General features: G+C 35.8%; 1 protein-coding gene across 2 annotated transcripts in view; it reads right to left on the minus strand.

The window, feature by feature from the left end:
* Window positions 1-725: 725 nt before the first annotated feature.
* INTU (inturned planar cell polarity protein) overlaps window positions 726-20041 on the minus strand; it is a 114164-nt gene continuing 94848 nt past the window's right edge. For both annotated transcript variants that reach the window (XM_081303819.1, XM_081303818.1), the window contains exons 10-16: window positions 17084-17146; window positions 16142-16363; window positions 14782-15264; window positions 13386-13483; window positions 8448-8637; window positions 5944-6101; window positions 726-4229 (exon numbers count right to left, since the gene is read on the minus strand). In XM_081303819.1, the coding sequence (XP_081159945.1) occupies window positions 4118-4229; window positions 5944-6101; window positions 8448-8637; window positions 13386-13483; window positions 14782-15264; window positions 16142-16363; window positions 17084-17146 (1326 nt within the window). In that variant the 3' untranslated portion in view covers window positions 726-4117. The remainder of the gene's footprint in view (window positions 4230-5943; window positions 6102-8447; window positions 8638-13385; window positions 13484-14781; window positions 15265-16141; window positions 16364-17083; window positions 17147-20041) is intronic.

Raw genomic sequence — 20041 nt, forward strand, 5'->3', positions numbered from 1 at the left:
TTCTCTGGCCGTGGGGAATGTGTGTGTCTCTGAGGACAGAACGAAGTGTTCTCTTCACTCTTCCCTCCCAGCCAGATTTGGCTTGATAGTTGACAACATTATCGTATATTCCTTTACGCTATTAAGCTGTGCATGTATAACACGACAAAAATTAAAGTATCTACTTAGAAATGTAGCTTTTTAACTGTAAGACATTCAAATCAACTCAATAGATTGGAGCTGAAAATGTTTAATTTGCTTCATTACATTTCATTTAGTGACTTTGAGAAGGGACATTGTGATTTATGTTAGTAAAAGTATATAGTTTCAGGGCCTTTGCACTATTCACTCTTTTCTCCTTAGAAATGTGCATGCTTAAGTTTTTTTTCTTCTGGTCTAAGATCACTTCAGCAACCCCTTCTCTGACCACCTGTTTGCCATACTTCATACCTCATTTTATTGCTTCCCTATTTTTTCTCTTAGCAGTTGATAAAGTATCAACATATTTTTATATCCTTAGTTGGTGGTCACAACTACTGGAACACAAACTCCAACAGAGTAGGAATCTTTAGCTTTTTTGTTCACTGCTATATCATCAGTCTCTGGGACAGTGCTTGTCAGAGGGTACAAATTCAATAAACAGTTGTTGGATGTATGTAGGAAAAGGCAACACAACTGCAAACAAACCTCCAAACCATTTTTATTTAAAACTATCAATATAAAAATAGTTGTGATTATATATAGAATGTAGAAATAAAACTTCACAAAATTAAAGTATTTCATACAGTTTGGTGTACAGGTTAAACTTTTAATAGCACTTAGAACTGTGTATTTTTTAATATCCAAAGTTTTAACAGTTATTAAAACTGTTTATGATGAATAATTGTTCTCAGCTTCTTTCCAAGATGTTTTACGGTCACGGGTAAGACTTAGCTCACTCCCTTGGTTTTCAACCAATGGTTATTTGAGAGTAATCATAAACGGTGGTAGTAGCTGACACTTTAATAATACATAATGTACCCCAGTCTTTATTTAGAGAGAACTAACAAATACAATGAATAATAGTCAAAGCACACAAACCAGCGAAATCTGTTCCACAGCTTTTACAATTTGTATTAGAAACATGAAAAAAGCAGGTACTGCCAAATTACTATTTTGTCACTATGTATCATCATCTATAGTTCCTTGGCACAAACAAGAAACATTCCCTTGCCAGGTTTAGTTCTGTGACAGGACAAAAAGAAATAAGGAAGAGCTAAGGAAAAAGTGGAGGGAGAAACAACAATGGGTAGAAAGAAAGCTAGAGAGTCTACAATGTAATTGGGGTGGGGGGACTAACCAATAAGCAATATGACAGTACCAATATTTTTTTAAAATATCAAGCAATAAGAGAGTACTTGATATTTCTAAAAATTCTAGTTATACAAACTCTAGATAGGGCAAAGGGGAGGGAAAGGAAGGAAGGGGGTATGGAGGTAGGAAAGGTGGAATGAGATGGACATCATTACCCTAAGCATATGTATGAAGATATCAATGGTGTGACTCTACTTTGTGTACAACCAGAAATATGAAAAATTGTGCTCTGTAAGTGTAATATGAATTGTAATGCATTCTGTCATACATAACAAATTAGAATAAAAATGCTAGTTTTAGCTTCTCACATTAATAGTCTTGAATGGAAGGCAAGATCAGCAAGACACCCATAAAATATAACTTTAAGAAATTTCTGCTAAAGCATATTTCTGGAGTATCTGCACCATCACTCTGTCTCCCTTTATTACCAAATAATTAGATTGGTCTATCTTCGATGTAAATCTGAACATATCTGAAAAATAGGGAAGTTTACCTATAATGTTTAATTCATTTAGAAATGAAAAACAAGATAATGCTTGGTTTTATTTCTTAAAAGTTCAAGTCTCCACAACATGGCAATTACAGTGCGCCTACAACATAGCAGACAGTTGGTTCCTCTTTTATTAAGATCAGTGGTCTATCATGCTAAGTGAAATACACCAATCCCAAATACCAAAGGCCAAATGTTCTGATGTGCTGATGCTAACTCACAATAGGCAGGGGGTGGGGATTCAGCAGGGGTAATAAGGTGAATAGAGCGGGGACGGGAATGGGAAAGACAGTAGAATGAATCGGACATAACTTTCCTATGTTCACATATGAATTCACGATCAGTGTAACTCCACACCATGTACAATCACAAAAATGGGAAGTTATACACCATGTATACGCATGTTAAAATACACTCTACTGTCATATATAACTAAAAAAGAACAGCAACAAAAAAGACCAGCAGTATGCTTTGCCTTTTTATTTCAGTTATTGAGTGATGCCTCATGATTGCTTGATACTAAGAAAGCATCAACAGACCAGAATTTCATTAAATGAAAGAAAGTTCCTCGTGTTAAAATATCAAGTCTTGGTGCAGTCTGTCAAAAACCTGAGGTGATTGATGGCTCTACTTATTAATAATTACCAGTATTAGAAACAGCTGATAGTTGGGGAGGACACATACAGAAACTTAAGCCATGTAATGACTATATTTAAATAAAGTGCCTTAATACACACATATGCACACAAGCAGTCCTACAACAGAGTTTAAAAGTCTACCATGCAGCTCAGTATTGTGATCCTAAGGGGAAGACATTTAAAGCTATTTTTTACATTATTTCAAGAACTAAGATTTCTTACCTTGATTTGAATGTCAAAATCAAGGCCCACAAGTACCTAATGAGATAAATATGCAGGGATTTGCATCTTAAATACTCAGATGAAAATCTTTTAGACTGATGACAGATAACAGTATTTTTTTTCTAAGATCAGTGACTTAAATGGTGCACCCACAATGTTTTGTAATTAGTTCCAAGCTGAAGCATGTTTGAAGCAGGTGATATGCAGAAACTGATTTTATATGGGCTGGTACAGCTCTTCCAACACTTAAGTCTTGAAGAAAAACAACCCAGTATTGTTAAGTTTTGGGGGCATCTGAGGTGGATGAAGGACCTACTTGGTACATGGTAATTACAAATGCAGTATTTGTTATGTTCTTCCTTTCTTTCCCTTAACCAACCAAATTCTCATGCCAAAGAAAATTCTTATCCAATTAGTTTTTTTTTTCTTCTCTATGGAAGGTCAAATAAACTCTTACTCATCCAAGTGTTCCCCATCTGGAAAACCCAATATTTAATGATCCTTATTTGTAAGACAAATGTGAGCATTTTACAAAAGAAGTCACCATAGGATTTCTTCAGCTATCCTTTTCAGTATTTTTAACATGATTTGGTTTTAAAAACAATTTACATATAACTGTCTTGAATTTCATGAACTATATAAAATATGTATATGTATATTTGAATATCCTTAAAAATAAAAATGAATGTTTATAGGTAAATAATTTAAAAAACATATCTGAGTCAAAATAGACTAAGATTGTTATCTAAAAGAGTAAAGAAAATTAAATAAGTAAAAACTAAGTTTGATTTTTTTCATCTTTCTCTTCTCCTCTGCAGTGAGGTATCCACTCAAATACTTATACTAATAAAGAGCATTTGACCTATAAAGAAATCAGTGTTTGGACATTACAAATTTAGGTACTAACCAAAGGCAAGGGCGAGGGGAGGTAGCACATTTTACATAAAACCTCAGAATAGGTTATTGCATTTATACATGAAACCTCTGGGACCTCAGAGGTGCAAAAACTTGCATGAGGTCACCGCCCTAATTTATTACAGAACCTGGTCACCTCCTCCTAATTTCATGATTCTTTGACCAAATATACTAGTTTTGAGAAAAATAAACAACAAATTGGGTGTTTTCCCAAAATAAACATTTTCTATATTAACTTTATATGAAACAATTTACATTATTTCAAACTAGTCAATAAATTAATATTAATACCAAAATGGCAATAAGTTAACACTCCCTTCTATATATTTCAATCAACTATCTTCTCCAATGTCTCACAATACTACAAAAGGCTTGATGCATCAAGTCCAACAGCATTTCATCTCAATATTATGTTCAATGTTGAACAGTGAAAATAAACATTATCTCTTGTGTATTGATTTCAGCAATTTTAACACTGTTCCACATGTCACTCATGTTGCTATTAATCATAAAAACACAACTACAAGGTTAATCCAAAGAATAATTTAAAAGCCATTTCAATGGCAATTTCTGTGACTGAGTCATGAAAGCAGACATAAAGTTCCTGAGGTTTTGGATGAAGAAAGAGTCTCCTGCAGAAGAAAAGAACACATTCATTTCAGAAATGAAAATTACAAAAAATAAATTCAATTCCTTTTATTATTTGTATGTTTTTGAAAGAACTAGTAGTAAGTTCAAAAACCACTAATCTAAATCACAGACTATAGAGAGTTCATTTCTAAATAAATAACATGTGCCTTAGATTAATTATTTTTATTGTTAAGAGTGTAAAAATCCTATTTTATCAATACATAAATATTATCATACCCTTCAATTTTAAAATATTAAACCTAGTCATTATTATTACTACAATATATAGCACTGGCATCAATAAAGTGCAGAAGTTATCTAAACATTTTATTGCCACTTTCTAAAGTTTATTCTTTTTTTTTTAGAGACAGAGAGATTTTTTTTAATATTTATTTTTCAGTTGTTCGGTGGACACAACATTTTTATTTTATTTTTATGTGGTGCTGAGGATCAAACCCAGCACCCCGCGCATGCCAGGCGAGCGAGTTACCGCTTGAGCCACATCCCCAGCCCCTAAAGTTTATTCTTAAAACATGAACTATATGATGGTTCTTTTTGCAGACAGTATTGAATTGGAATTAACATTAAAATTTTGGTGTTCTTCAAGAGTTCATATATTAAAATATTTAAACAATATTAACACAAGTAAATCAATCAATTTAAATTGAGAGCTAGTTCTGTTTGATTTCTTTATGATTTTTCCTTTATGTAGACCTGCTTCATCCTAATTCAGCCCCTTTAATTCTTTCTGTTCCCATGCTGTGGACATAGATAGGGAACCACTGGTCTTCTTATCGGTAGCCCCTCCTGAGTTCACACCATTCCACAGGCTGCTCCTGTTGTTGTTCTAATAGCACAGCTCTGACCATACACTATGCAGAACGCAGAACTAACTTTATGCTGATGTTCTCAAGGCTGATGATTACACATCACAATCTCAGGGGAGCTTTTACACTAAAAACAGATTCCTCATTCCATGAATTCAGTAGGTTGTGGTGGGCCTCAGGCAACTCCAATTCTAACAAGTGACTCAGGTGATTCTAAATCCCAAGGACCAGAATATGGAAATGATACAGTTTGTAAACTGTTTATCATATAGCTTAGTACTACATGGCAGGTATCCAGTAGCCTCAATTCTACCGATGCCCTTTCCTCAACAACTCTTTTCTCCAACTTAACCTTCAATATGTCCATCAAAACTCAGTTCCTTAGACAAGAAGCAAACAAGAAACAATAAAAGGGTCAGACAGTGAATAATGGGTAGCTAGCTACTTTAATGGAGAACCTCTGAGGAGATAACCTGCTAATCCTGGTCTGAATATCAAGGAGCCAGATATGCAAGGGTCAGGGATAGAACATCCCAGGTAGAAAAAATAGCAGGAACAAGATTTGACAGGTGCTAGTGGGTAGAACATGTAAAAAAAGGAGTAGAAGAGGAAATGAAGGGAAAGAAGGAAGTCAGGAAGGAAGGACAGAAATTGGAGAATAATAGTGGATTATTACCTGATTTGCAAGGCAACAAAAAAGAATTTTTAAGTAGAGAAAGTCTTTAGAGGGATTTAAAGGAGATACTTTAGCAAATCAAAATTTAAAATGTTAAAATATTATAGCTAGATTGATTTTATGCCTATGTTTTAAAACACTGATCTGCTGTACTACTTGTCTTTCACTTTTCTAACATTTTATTTTACTTTCAAATAGCTTTTTCCTACTTACCCTACTACCCAGTAGGCCATAACTGGTGGTGTTTTTTTCTGATCAGTCCAGTTTTCAGGTGAGCATTCAAATAACACACCATATTCCTTCACAGGGTTAAGAGAGGACAGCGAATTTGTAGAATCAGCACGATCTCCACCATTCAGTGCCTTATTTTTCTGTAAATCGTGGATATTGTTGGTATTAACTGGTATTAATAATGTTACTTTAAAATGTTTTCACCTCCAGATTCAAAATGGTTGATCCTAAGTGCATGCAATGCCTTTCTTCCCTTTGCCTTCGGTTTCCACTCTTCCTTAACACTTAGCTCAATACTACTTCCTAAAGGAGACTTCACGGGTAAAGTGCCCCTGATGATCCCAGGGAACACTTTGTTCACAGCCCCATGTTGTTTAGTATTTATATTATATTGAATTAGCAGTTTGTAGGTCTGTTTTCCCATATAGAAGATAGACGGTAAACTTTTTTCCAAAGGCAGAGACAATATATTCATTTCTATATATTTAAAAAGAAACAGTGCTTGTACATAATGTAGGAGCTTACTGAATGTATATTCAGTGGATAAGATTTTGTAATAAACCTAAACACATACATTTAAAACAATATTTTCTCTTCCTTTGAAGCATAATCTTTAAATTTCCCATTTGTGACAGCATCAGCAAAACAATTACTCATTTGGTACATATAAACTTTTTATAAGGCTCAGGATAAAATAGGCGATTCTTGATTCTTCTCTCTCTCATGACTTCTAATCCAACAATAAATCATTTTTGTTCATCCTCCAAAACATCAAGAATCCTGAAGCTGTGATCGTTTCTCACTTTTCAAATTTTAATAGTCTCCCAACTCGCTCTGTCTCCATCCTTGCTACCCTACAACCAGATTTCCAAAAGAGTCCCGGGGTTCTTTAAACAACTGGGTATCCTGTCCTTTCTCTGCTGAAACTATGTAACAATGTTCCATCTGTTTCAGAAAAAGCCCGGAAGTCCATGTCATAGTCTCAGGCCCTGCTGCATTGGTAATCTCATTCCTTTCCACTCTTGGCCTGATCAGGAGGCTATGAGCTCCCCCAGACCCTCCAAACTCTGTAGCTTTGCATTTGGCTCCAGACGCCATGTGGCCACCCCAGCACTCCTTCCTGCCTCTGTTGAAATGCTACTTGACCTCATCAGCCAGGCTTTTTAAAATAGTAACACATCTCTTATCTTTACACATTTTATTATTCCTTGTGACACTTAAAATACCCCATATATTATTTACTAATTTCTTCATCTTCTCCATCAGAAAATAGGCTTCAGGGAAGAGAGTTTGTTTTGTCCCCACTTTAACCAAGGCACCTAGTCTGGTGCAGAGTAGTATCTCAACATTTTAAATGATACCAGGAGGGCTGGGGACAGAGCTCAGTTGATAGAGTGCTTGCCTTGCATGCACAAAGCCCTGGGTTCAATCCCCAGCACCACCAAAAAAAAAAAAAAAAAAAAAAAAAAAAATCCTTAAATGATACCAGGAAGACTAATTTATATTACTAAATATTATCAAATAAGTTAATGTAATATTTTTGTTCAGAATCTAACCAGTTATGCTAAATAGGAAAGGAGGAGCATAATAACCTACAGTACATGGGGTATGCTAAGCGTAACGTTTTTGCAGAATAAAAATTTCTGAGAACTCAAAGAAATCCCATAAGATACAGAATTTCATTGCTGAATGAGCCCACCCTGTACAGCTGAGGAAATGCAAACAGCTGAGGTTCAGTCCAGGATTCCTTATTCCCAGCCTAATGTTCTAGTTTTAAATTTAAGTTCTGCACAAACCTGGCATTCTCACTTACATCTTGCTGTATACATTATAGCCATCTTCAGAGAAGTCTTTTGGCTGTATGATGTTCGATCAGTCACAAGTGAACTTTTGTATGATTATCCTTTTCAAGTAATTAACATGTAACTGATATTTTAAACAATCTAACTGGTATTTTAATTACATACTGCATTGGTGCTTATCTAGCAGGAACAATATTATATGAAACTTCATCCTGGGTTAAAAAGCAAGCAAGTAATCAATGAACAAAGTGCTAAAACACCTGCAATAGTATTTTGTCCATAGCTATACCTTAATCCATTATGCTCCGTATTGGTGGTTGAACAGTCACAGAATTATTAGAATTATTTTAGGTATCAATTGGTAGATATCATTGACTTAATGGCTGAGTCACAGATATCAAATATGGGAAGTTAATTTACATTAAAAACTACTATATTCTACTTCGCTATAGAAAACATGGATCCACTGTTTACCTAAAATACTAACATAGGACATTTAACTCTACTATAAAACAACATTTTGAGATTAACTAGAGTGAGTATAATCCTGAAATTGGTTGGCTGATTGTTAAAAAAAAAAAAAAACAAAAAAAACTTGAATGCACTGCTGGACATACTGATTACAGAGTGTGTGGAGTTTGGGAATGACATTGGCAAAAAACTATATTTATAAACTTATTTTACCTCTTCCATCAAAGTCTGTTGGAAAACTGCACGAATGGAAAGACAACACTGATGGAAATTCTTTATTAGCTGTGAGTGGATAGAGCCACTGAGCTGTGCCACCTCTTCATGGGTAGGAGTAATGAAGATTCCTTGTACTGTTTCCAAGGCAACATAGTGGAAAAGTGTGTTCTCAGGACCAGATGTCAATCTCAAAAAGAAAAGGGTGGGGGGAGGGAAGATAGGGAGAAAAGAGAAAAGAAAAAAGAAATTCAAGTAAATTTAAAAGTATTATGTCATTTTGAATTCTGTAGACTTTTTACAATTAGTAGTGCAATTCGGGAAGGAAATCTAATTTTAATCCTCTCTTCATCCTTAATTAAACAGGCTTGGATTATTATTAATTTCCTTGATAGAGGCAAACACAACCTATTATGCAAGGATAAACAAACACCAATATATTTCCAAGTAACTTAATCACCCCTTTGCTAAACACTCCAATTGGCCAAGCCCTCTTTTTCCATGGTTGGTAATGAATAACTCAGATGATGTCTGGTCTAGATATCTACAAACCATGAACAAGGTGAACCACACATAAAAATACCTTTCATAAAACTAAATGGGTCTTTAAATTAGTCTTCTGCCATGATAATAAAAGTAATGATTCTGAACTGATATAAAATTATTACCAAACTGCAAGCTAGATTAATCTATAATACTGTGGCAATAGCTGGTACTATTATGCCACTTCTCAGTACACTCAGTACACTCTTGCTCTATGTGATCTTAATATTTTCATTTTCATTTTCTTCCCCGATTTTTCCTTCCCTATTTAATCTTAGATAGGTCAGCAGAATCTATAAATATTGCTTATTTCTGCCAATAGTAAGAAAAGCTAAAGAAAAACAATAATAGCAACAACAAAATAATAATGGCTATCAAATACTGACCATCCTCTAAGTACCTTCAAAATTTTTTGAAGCACTTTTATTTTAATTTTCATAATGACCCTGCAGGATCTTAAATATTACCATCCTTACTTTAATCATGAGGAAACCATGGTCTGTGAGCTTGGATTAACTTGAATGAAGTTGCATAGCCAAGTGTCAGGACTTAGCCGACTTTGAAGCTTTGCTCTCCTATACCTTATTTTTTATTCTCCACTGCTGACTCTTGACTGGCAGTCTTTATATGGTGGACAACTCCCTCCTACATCTCAAACACTCAAGCTGACCATTCCAAGACTTTTGTGATAAAGGCTGTCTATACTAAAATATACCTTTGGTTGGTTATTCTCCAGCTGTTAAGTATGGAGGCAGGGAAAAGGCATATTTTAGAACCTAGGCCACATGCTAGTTAAGTTCCTGTTATATTTTTAATTAATTAGGTAGTATGACCTAAATAAACCTCTTGTCTCTTAAACCAGGGATTAGGAAACAGACCTATTGGGAGGGAGGGAATCCTGTGTGCGTTGTTCTCCCATTTCTCAGCAGGGTGGCTGGCTCATTAATAACTACCCTGTAAGGGCAGTTCTTATACCAAGTCTATGACCTGCCCATATGTGAGGTAGGACAGAATTCTTAAAGGAGATGGAAGCAGTTGTGAGCCTGCAGACTACCAAGCTGATTCTTCTTATGGAGCACTCCATGTACAGAGTGCTTCCAAGGAATAAAATCACCTTCCAAGGAATAAAATCTTAAATAGTCATGATGAAAATAAGTATAGCGACTAAAAAAGGAAAATAATTTAAAACATATTTTAATCTAGAGGTGTTTGAATTGAAGAAAAGGCACAGAAGACAAATTATTCTTAAGAAAGAACTACTAATAAGATTGGGAGGTTAGAATCAAAATTTTTGTGATCTATAAATTTTCTCTCAAAAATAAATCACAGCCACCACTTTGGAAAGCAGTTTGGAGATTCCTCAAAAATCTAAGGATGAAATCACCATATGACCCAGCTATCCCACTCCTTGGTATTTCCCCAAAAGATCTAAAAATCACTATAGTGATTTTTTTTACAGCATCAATGTTTACATTAGCACAATTCATGATAGCTAAATTATGGAATCAACCCAGATGCCATCAATAGATTAAGAAATTATGATACACACACACACACAAACACACACACAATGGAGTTCTACTTAGCCACTAACAAGAATGAAATCATGGTATTTGCCAGTAAATGGATGGAAACAGAGAACACCATACTAAGTGAAACTAGCCAAAATCAGAAACTCAAAGGTTGAATGTTTTCTCTCATACAGGAAGCTAGAGTAAAATAAAGAAAAGTGGGAGGGAAGGATAACATAAAGAACCAATCAAATACAAATTCAAAGGATAACAAAAAGAACCAATCAAATACAAATTCACAGATGGGTGAAAGGAAGTCTAGTAGAGTAGAGGAAGGAGAACGGGAAAGGGGAGGAGGGAAAGGAAAAGGTAGGGTCATGAACTGAAATCCATTTACATGCACATGAGTTTGTTGGGATTAACCCAACTACTATGTATAACTACATAAAGCTCTAATCATAAAGAAATAATCCACAAAAAGCAAGTTTAGCTCTTGAAAGCCATAAACTTGTTCATATATTAACTGAAAGTTTAGAAATCACCAATTACCCAATAGGAAGACAAAGATTTGTATTAAAAAGTAGATAAATTCAGATTTGATCTTTGGAAAGGTCATTCCTGCACTAGAGAATAGATTGAGAAATTTACACACACACAGAGAGAGAGAGAGAGAGAGAGAGAGAGAGAGAGAGAGAGAATAGACTGGGGAGGGGGGCTGGGGGTTGGGAGACTAATGCAGTGACTCCAGGGAGAGAAAAAGGGACCATAAACCAGGAAGCATCAATGGGCTGAATGGAGTCAAGTACTACTGAAATGCAGAATGGACAGCATTTGTTTGCTGAATGAAACGTCTGGTATAGATAGTATTCTTAATATATATTTTAATTTTATATCTTTGATGTCTTTTAAAATAGTAGAACCTATGATTTACATTACATGTGAATTTGTTTAAGCTACTGAACTTGAAAGAAGAGTTTCTATTTACTAAAGATAATGCCAAAATAACACAAATATTTTTTTAAAATTATATGGAAGTAATAAAATTTCAGTAGTTCTTGTTAGATGAACACTAGGGTTTATGAAGGTACTTTAGGGTTCCATAAAAAGTTTGTTTCAGATTTAATTGTTTAAAGGACATTTTTATAACTATTAAAAATAAACATTCAAGTGTTAGGGTCTGTAAACAAGTCTGGATGGCGCCTGGCATTTTGCAGAGGGAGTGGTTTGTGAAGTAACGCCAGGGAGCCATTAAGTGTGGAGGTTCCTTATTGGTTGACTGCTGTATCTAGTTTATGTTAATTAAGATAAGCTGTGTGGAATGTATATATACCCCTCCTGTCCTACAATAAATGGCTCCTACTCCTGCTGTATCAATCTACACGAGTTGTTTGTCACCCCCCGGTTATTTTGCTGCAGCCGGACTGCGGCATTCAGGGGCTGGGATTGTGGCTCAGTGGTAGAGCGCTCACCTAGCACACATGGGCACCGGGTTCAATCCTCAGCACCACGTAAAAATGAAATAAAGATATTGTATCCACCACCTACAACTAAAAAATAAATATTTCAAAAAAAATCATTCATATGTGAAGGCCTTAAATACCCAATTTTAACACATTAGATTTCTAACAAATTATTTTATGAAGACAAATTACCCTGTTTTTGCCCTAACTTTCAGGGAAAAGCATTTCCTGGAAACTCCAAGATTTGAACTTGCTAACTTGTTAAAAATGTTTCCATGATTAAGAGGGTAGTAGCTATGCACTGGTGTGTGTGTGTGTGTGTGTGTGTGTGAGAGAGAGAGAGAGAGAGAGAGAATTCTATTTCTGAATGTCTAGATGCTTAAGCAAAAGTGTGCAATGGATCCCACACATGACATCATAATTATATACCAAGCAAGGCTCAGGCTGACCTGCCTGTCTATCACATAGTACCTGCCCTACAAGAAGTGAACGTGTAACATTTTATTTTGCAATTACTGACACAGTTTAAACTGCTAAACATTCCCCCTTCACTCAGTCCTTTTTATCTCAGAATTTCCTCCTCAAAATAAGTTTGAGGTTTTCTACAAAGGATGTTATAGAACAGTTCCCAGGTCCCAGCCTCTGAGAGGACACGCAGGGTGGTGGTGTGTACTCTTGGGGGTAGAGGGAGCAGAAGCAGGAATGAGCAGAGGGAGAAGCTGAAATGTGAAGCTTGGACGGACTCTCAGAGCTGTCTTGAATTTGCACAAGGGCCAAACCTCTGCACTCCCTTATCTGGCAGACTTAGAAGGGGCTATTCTCTAGGGTAGGAACTTGGCCCTGAGACACTAGCAGCCACCACTCCAAGGTGTTGGCGGTGAGTGCCCCGAGCTAAGGGATAACTTGGCATCCACCAGAGTCTAAAATTAGTGAACTCAAAGGCCAAGATCAGTAGTGCATACTTGGATTTTCAGTGACTCTGGAGGCTGAGGCAGGAGGATCACAAGTTCAACACCAGCCTCAGAAACTTAGGCCCTAAGCAACTGAGTGAGCTCAGTGGTTAAGTGTCCCTGGGTTCAATAACCAGTACAAATCAATTACAATATGAATAAATAAATAAAACTCTAATTTAAAAATAATATTAGGCATATAAAAGTGAAGTTACCTGTGAAAGAGAGATGAAGGGGAATTTTTCTGTTTTGAAATATTTGTGTGTTTTCCCTCTTATAATATGAATATGTTCATTTTCCTAAGTGTAATGAAACATTATAGTGCTGGGATTTGAACCCGGGGCTTGTGCATATGAGGCAAGCACTCTACCAACTGAGCTAAATCTCCAGCCCGAAATTGTATTTTCTTATTGTAAAACTTTCTCAAAGACAGAAAGCATAAGATAAAAAGTATATTAGAAGGAAGTTTCTTACTTCATTTTGTTATATATTTCCAATTCTTTTTCTGAAGGATCCTTTTTCAAATTTCCCAAATGAAATGGATTTGGAAGGGTAGACTTTTTTTTAGTGATCTGAAAAATATTTACGTAGATCAGTTTATATCTAAGAACAAAATCAAACAGCAGAAATTATTTAAAATTAAAAATCCTTCTAAGAGAACTACTTTATATTTTGCAATGCTTCTTTTAATATTTTTGATGCTAACTTCCACCTCTTGGCTTAGCCTTTGCAAAATAGGATCCTAAGGGCTATGCCATAACTAGGCCATGCTGGTGTTCCTTCACCAGAGCCATCACCAAGCTTATGTGCATGCATACCCATCTCCCTCCCGAGGCTCTGCACTTCTCAAAGTCAGGGCTGTGTCTTACTCATTTTCATATCTGTTTTATATAGCACAGCCCTTGGTACTTTGCAGGTATCAACATTTGTTGAATGGCTGAATCTTAAAGTTAACTGAATTTCTCTAAAGTGCCATTTATGATCTTGTTATTTTAAAATCTATCCATATTCTCTTGGACTATATTTCCTATCAATTTCATCAACTGAGATAATGGACACAAAATCAGTACTTCCTAAATACATTCCACTAACTTCTCCGACAGTACCCTGTAGTTAGGAGTGAGAAGCCTGAGTCTATGGTCATCTACGCCAGGCCACTCAGAATCCCGTATTCCACTGGCGCCAGTTCTCCATCTTCTTCATGCCTTGACCGGCATCACCTCCACCCACCCAGATGGCAAGTTCAAACACGTTTCAAAAGAAAACAGCATCACTAGCTAAGTAGAGAGCTTTCCAGGATGAATGTTTTGATAATGATTTGAATATTTCATGGTATTTTCATGGAAAAAAAATCCAGAAAAATAAACAATCTGAAAATTGAACACTCTCTTGGCTTTATAGTCACATTGTATATGTCTATGTATAGAGACCAGATCTTTATAAATACAGATAAAAAATACCTATCTATAAAAAACAGGCAAATATACACACACATACATTTGAATTCTCTTTTTGTTTCTGCTGCATATTTTACGGCTATATTGTTAAATCAGCCCCTCAAATGCTCCATAGCCATGATGTGCTCTTTTATCATCACGAATAGAAAGAGATGAATATGGAAACCAAGATTCAAGAGCTCTTCTACCTGTAGGTACTGCTGGGTAGACACCCTGCACATCGGGCAGCTCCTGTCATTACTTGATGTTCCTTCCTCTTTTTGCTTTTAAATCTTCGGTTACCCAACAATGACTAAGATAATCACTATTTCAAATGAAGACTAATTACCATTAAAAATTTTTCTTGCAATTATAAAATTAGAACTAGAGAGACAGCTTAGTTCCCAGAATGTACACACTGGATGAACACTCACCTTAAGCAAGGTTCCACTTTCTTCTGAACAATCAGAGCCCGGAAAGTCTCTCTGCTTTTGTATTGCATCCAGTGTGGTGTGGGGGCTAAGGCCAGCACCTTCTCCACCTTCACAACCATTGTCAGATCCTCCACTACTTCGGGAGGGACTGGGCTTACGTGTCTTTAAGGAATAGTCACCAAAAAGGGTTCTTCTGCATGTTGGAGAGGCTGCTGTCCTGGAAGGAGCTTGTAGCCTGCTGAGAATAGGGGAAGCTGTCAAATTCTCAGTTTTCTCACGTGTTCCAGAAAGGAACCAGTCAGCACAAGACAAACAGGGGCCTGGAGAAGACGCTAGGTGCTCATCTATGTGGGAGTCTACTCCTTCCAGCTGGTGAAGAGTTGTTCTGACCTGGTCCACATATATACAGTCAGGCCCAGGATTCCCAATAGCTTTAGATGCACAGCCTCCAGCTTCTAATAGCACACATAACATATAATGTCTCTATAAAAGAAAATTATTGACATAGGTTTAGCCACCATGAGAACAGTTACATATAATATGTATACATTTATGAATACTATAAAAGATGTTGGCATATGGCATGATTATGTGATGATTATTAAAAATTCCTCCTTCTTAAGTTATTGTCAACGCTGATTCTTTTTTAATGAGAAGCCATATTTTTATAAAGCAGCGAGATTATCAATGCTTCTTGATTACAGTTAAAAACTATCTCACATTGTCTTTTTTTTTTTTTCTGTACCAGGCATTGAACCCAGAGGCACTTAACACTGAGCCACATCCCCAACTCTTTTATTGTTTGAGATAGGTTCTTGCTAAGTTCCTTAGGTCCTCACTAATGCTGCGGCTGAACTTGAACTTGAACTTGCAATCCTCCTGCATTAGCCTCCTGCATCAGCCGCTAGGATTACAGGCACGCACCACTGCACCTGGCTTCACATTATCATATTTTGATATACTATCAATCATTTCTCTTGGTACAAAGAATTCACTAGAGCGGCTTTGAAAGAGACCCATTGATGAGAAATTCTCTCATTTACGATTATGTATTTATTCCATTTATAATTCTACATTGTTTTTATGTCTTCTTCTATATTCCAAAATAGACCAAAGGATAAAACCCCCATAAGATGGGGAACAAAAGTATTCAGAACTGCTAAAATATTTTCCTGGATGTTATTAGTATTTCTTCATGAATATTCAAGGAATATAAACTAAAAGAAGTAAAGGCTATATAACAACTTTTTGAATTCTATGTTTAATACATACATAGTTTTAAATGGGCACGTTTGTGTATTTATTTAGACATAAACAGACGGGGAAAACAATCTCAAGAAAGAAGTCCAGGTGAACTTACCAATCCAACAATTAGCAAAAAATATCTCCCTTCTGGTTCCTGAAAGGCTTCTGTGCTTGAGTCTGCAGAAAGGTGGAGGTGATGTAGAGGAAACACTTCTCTCCATACTATCAACTGACCAATCCTTTGTTTTGCTGCTAAAGACAGCAGGCCATAGTGGCGACAGTACGCGGCAATCTCAACAAGATCATCCTTAGGCAAATGACTGCATATCAAATAACCCTTGAATTTAACCACCAAGAGCAAAAGTCAGCTAGTGATACCAAGCAGTAATCCTATACTTCCTAGAGTTTTATAAGTGCTTCTTCAGATGACATGAAATATTTTATTATTCAATATTTTATTATATTCAAACATAGTAAAGTAAGATATAGCATAAGTAAATGGTTTTCTCCCTTGAGGTCAAGCTAGATATTAAATAACAAGGTACCCAAAAGCTAGACTTTTAGCATAAAGCAAAATCACCTCTGAGGTATTAGCCTGAGTGTCAAAATTAGAAAAGAACTGTATTCTGAAAATGGGAAATAGAGAAGCCGAGGTCAAGGCGGACAGAAACTTATTAAATTCATCTGATACTTAACGTGTTCTCCCTGGAAACCAAATACTTAATAAATATTATAGGATTTCCTTAAAAGATACATGGTTACTTCTGAAGTCAGAATAAAAAACACACTATTGCAAAAGGACATCAAGAAAGAATTAACCTTTTTTCCTACATAATTGGTTTGAGTATTGTTTCTCCTTTACACATTTTTAAATGCTACACTATGCAATGAAACTGTAAGTATTTATTATATTTATAAATGTGTAGGTACAATACTTGTTTTAAGATTTTAATCTCAAGGTACCTACATTCACAGAGAAAGAGATAGATTTAGTTTTTTCCTTTAGATTTGTGCATGCAGGCGTTGGATATTATTAAAAATGCAAACTTCAACTTACCTTGTAAAATAGAGAAGAGCCCAAAATTGTATATAGCCGTCTCATGTCATAGTAATCCTCAGACTGAGGGGAGAAAAATCACAATGGATTTACATTGTGGCGTGTGTGTGTGTGTGTGTGTGTGTGTGTGTGTATGTGTGTGTGTGTGTGTGAGAGAGAGAGAGAGAGAGAGAGAGAGAGAGAGAGAGAGAGAGAGAGAGTGAGTTCCTTAAGCAACATTAGTCAACACAGAAGTTACATTCTTTCCTACCTAAACTTTTCATAATATCCTCTTTAGAAATCAACATTTGAGAGTATTCGGGTAAAATACAAGTATATATTTATTTGAGAACAACCTTAGTTTTGGTTCTTATAAAATATTATTGAGCTGTGGCGCATCTGAAATCCCAGCAGCTTGGGAGGCTGAGGCAGGAGGATCAAGAGTTCAAAATCAGCCTCAGCAAAAGTGAGGCACTAAGCAACTCAGTGGGACCCTGTCTCTAAATAAAATACAAAATAGGGCTGGGGATGTGGCTTAGTAGTTGAGTGCTCCTGAGTTCAACGGCCGGTACCAAATAAATAAATAAATAAATACTGATTAGGACCAGCATATAAAATTTGTTTATCCCATTTGAGATTTCTTAAAACCAATCTGTTAGGACAAAAATCTTTTATTATACATCATCTAAAATATCCAGTATTACTATATACTATTTTTGGAAACACAAATTGGTACAACGAATTTGTGGGCAACTGAATTGGTATGTAAAATAAAATTTAAATACACATACTCTTTGAGTGATTCCATTTCTAGAAAGTACAGAAATATTTAAATAAGCGAATCAAGACTTTTACATAAAAGTTAATAAAGAATTATTTGGAACACGGTAAAGTAAGAGATGATGTGGAATTCATTAATGGAGGAATGATTAGATTTTAAATTAGATATGTAAAGTCATAGATTATCACATAGATAGTTTTAAAATATGGTTAATTTATATAAACAAGCACAAGAATTTTTAGAATATCTTCCTCAGCAAAGAATGCAGAATATAATATTCACTAGATCCAATTTTCATTAAATATAGCACCCCCTCTTCAACTATAAACATGTATATATGTATACACACGTTAGTTTATGCATGCAAATGTATATGTACAGAAAAAGGTCTTGTATCCCATTCCTTGGCATAAACCCAAAGGACTTAAAATCAGCATACTGTAGTGACGCAGCCACATCAATGTTTATAACAGCTCAATTCACAATAGCTAAGCTATGGAACCAACTTAGGTGCCCTTTGACAGATGAATGGATAAAGAAACTGTGGTATTTATACACAATGGAATATTCTCAGCCATAAAGAAGAATGAAATTCTGGCATTTGTTGGTAAATGGATGGAACTGGAGACTATCATGTTAAGTGAAACAAGCCAATCCCAAAAAACTCAAGACTGAATATTCTAATATGTGAATGCTAATTCACAATAGGTCAGCTGAGGTTGGGTGGGGGAGTGGAGGTTCACCAGAATGCATGGGGGAAGTGGGAGGAAGGGGAATGGGTTGGGAATAAGAAAGACAGAAGAATGAATCGGACATAACTTTCCTACGTTCATATATGAATACATGACCAGTGTAATTCCACATCATATACAACCACAAAAATGGGAAGTTATATGCCATGTGTGAATGATATGTCAAAATACAATCTAATGTCATATAAAACTAAAAAGAATTTTTAAAAAAGGTCTAGAAGAACACATTCTAAACTATCAGAGCAGTTATAGTTGGGAATGGAAATGGGGGAGAAGGATATGGGAGGACTTCTGCTTTTAATAACATCTTCACTCAATTTCTGTTTTTGACTTTTATAATTAATTAACCTAAAGAAAATGAAAAACTGGAAATAAATGAAATATGCTTCAACTGGGGAATCGTGATACATCCATACAATGGAATACTACTCAGAAATAAAAAGGACTAAACTTTCTCATACATACAACATAGATGAATCTCAAACTCCTTATGCTAAGAGAAAGAGGTTAGACAAAAATTACATACTACAGATTCAACTTATGTGACATCCTGAAAAAGTAAAATCATGGGAAGAGAAAACAGACCAGCGGTTGCAAGTGACAGAAGGTAGAAAGAGGATTTGACTATAAAGGGGAAGAAGAATTCACTAAGTATAAACTGAACCTTAATAAAATTTTTTTTTAAACTGAAGAACACAAATTAAAAAAAAATATGATACAATTTTAAACAAACTTCACAAAAAGTTTAGGATAGATTCTCCCTTTTCATTTTTTATATTAAGGTAAAATTCCCTGTGAACCCTTGTGTGAGTTGTAACAAATGCATACAGTTGCTTAAGTGCCACCACAATGAAGACAAGAAGAGTCCATCAATGCATCCCCCACCCCCGTGGTTTTTCTAAGTGGTATCCAATGCCGGATATAACACAACCTATCTGTCCATTCACCTGTTGATAGACATTCTGATTATTTCTAGTTTTTGGTTATCACAAACAAAGCTGCCATGAAGAGTTATGTCTAGGCTTCTGCAATACATATTGTGGAGACTGGTGACTTGAACCATGGTCTCTGATTCCCTCATGGCTGCATTTACACTGGGAGCTGCCTGTCCAAGAGTGCAGGTTCAGATGCCCCAGTTGTTATGGTAACAGTAGCCACAGCAGGCTAAGTGCAAAGGTGCAGCTCTAACAGTTGGAACCTTGGATTCAGACACCAACTCCCAGGAAGATAGAGATTCTAGACATAACAAGATGACCTCGATGTCTTATAAGTTTTGCTGTATCCTCCAGGCTACCTGCTTTGCAAAAACTTCCTCACAAATAACATTCTGATGACAAACCTATATAATAAACGTGCTGAGCTGGCTCTGGTGTTAGTCAAGCCTCACTAGGGCTCGGCTTTCCCACTATGGCCCAGCTTTTTCTCTATATGTGAGTGTTTGGCTTT

Source organism: Spermophilus citellus (genome assembly GCF_964194105.1).
Source record: "Spermophilus citellus genome assembly, chromosome: 8".
Classification (NCBI taxonomy): Eukaryota; Metazoa; Chordata; class Mammalia; order Rodentia; family Sciuridae; genus Spermophilus; species Spermophilus citellus.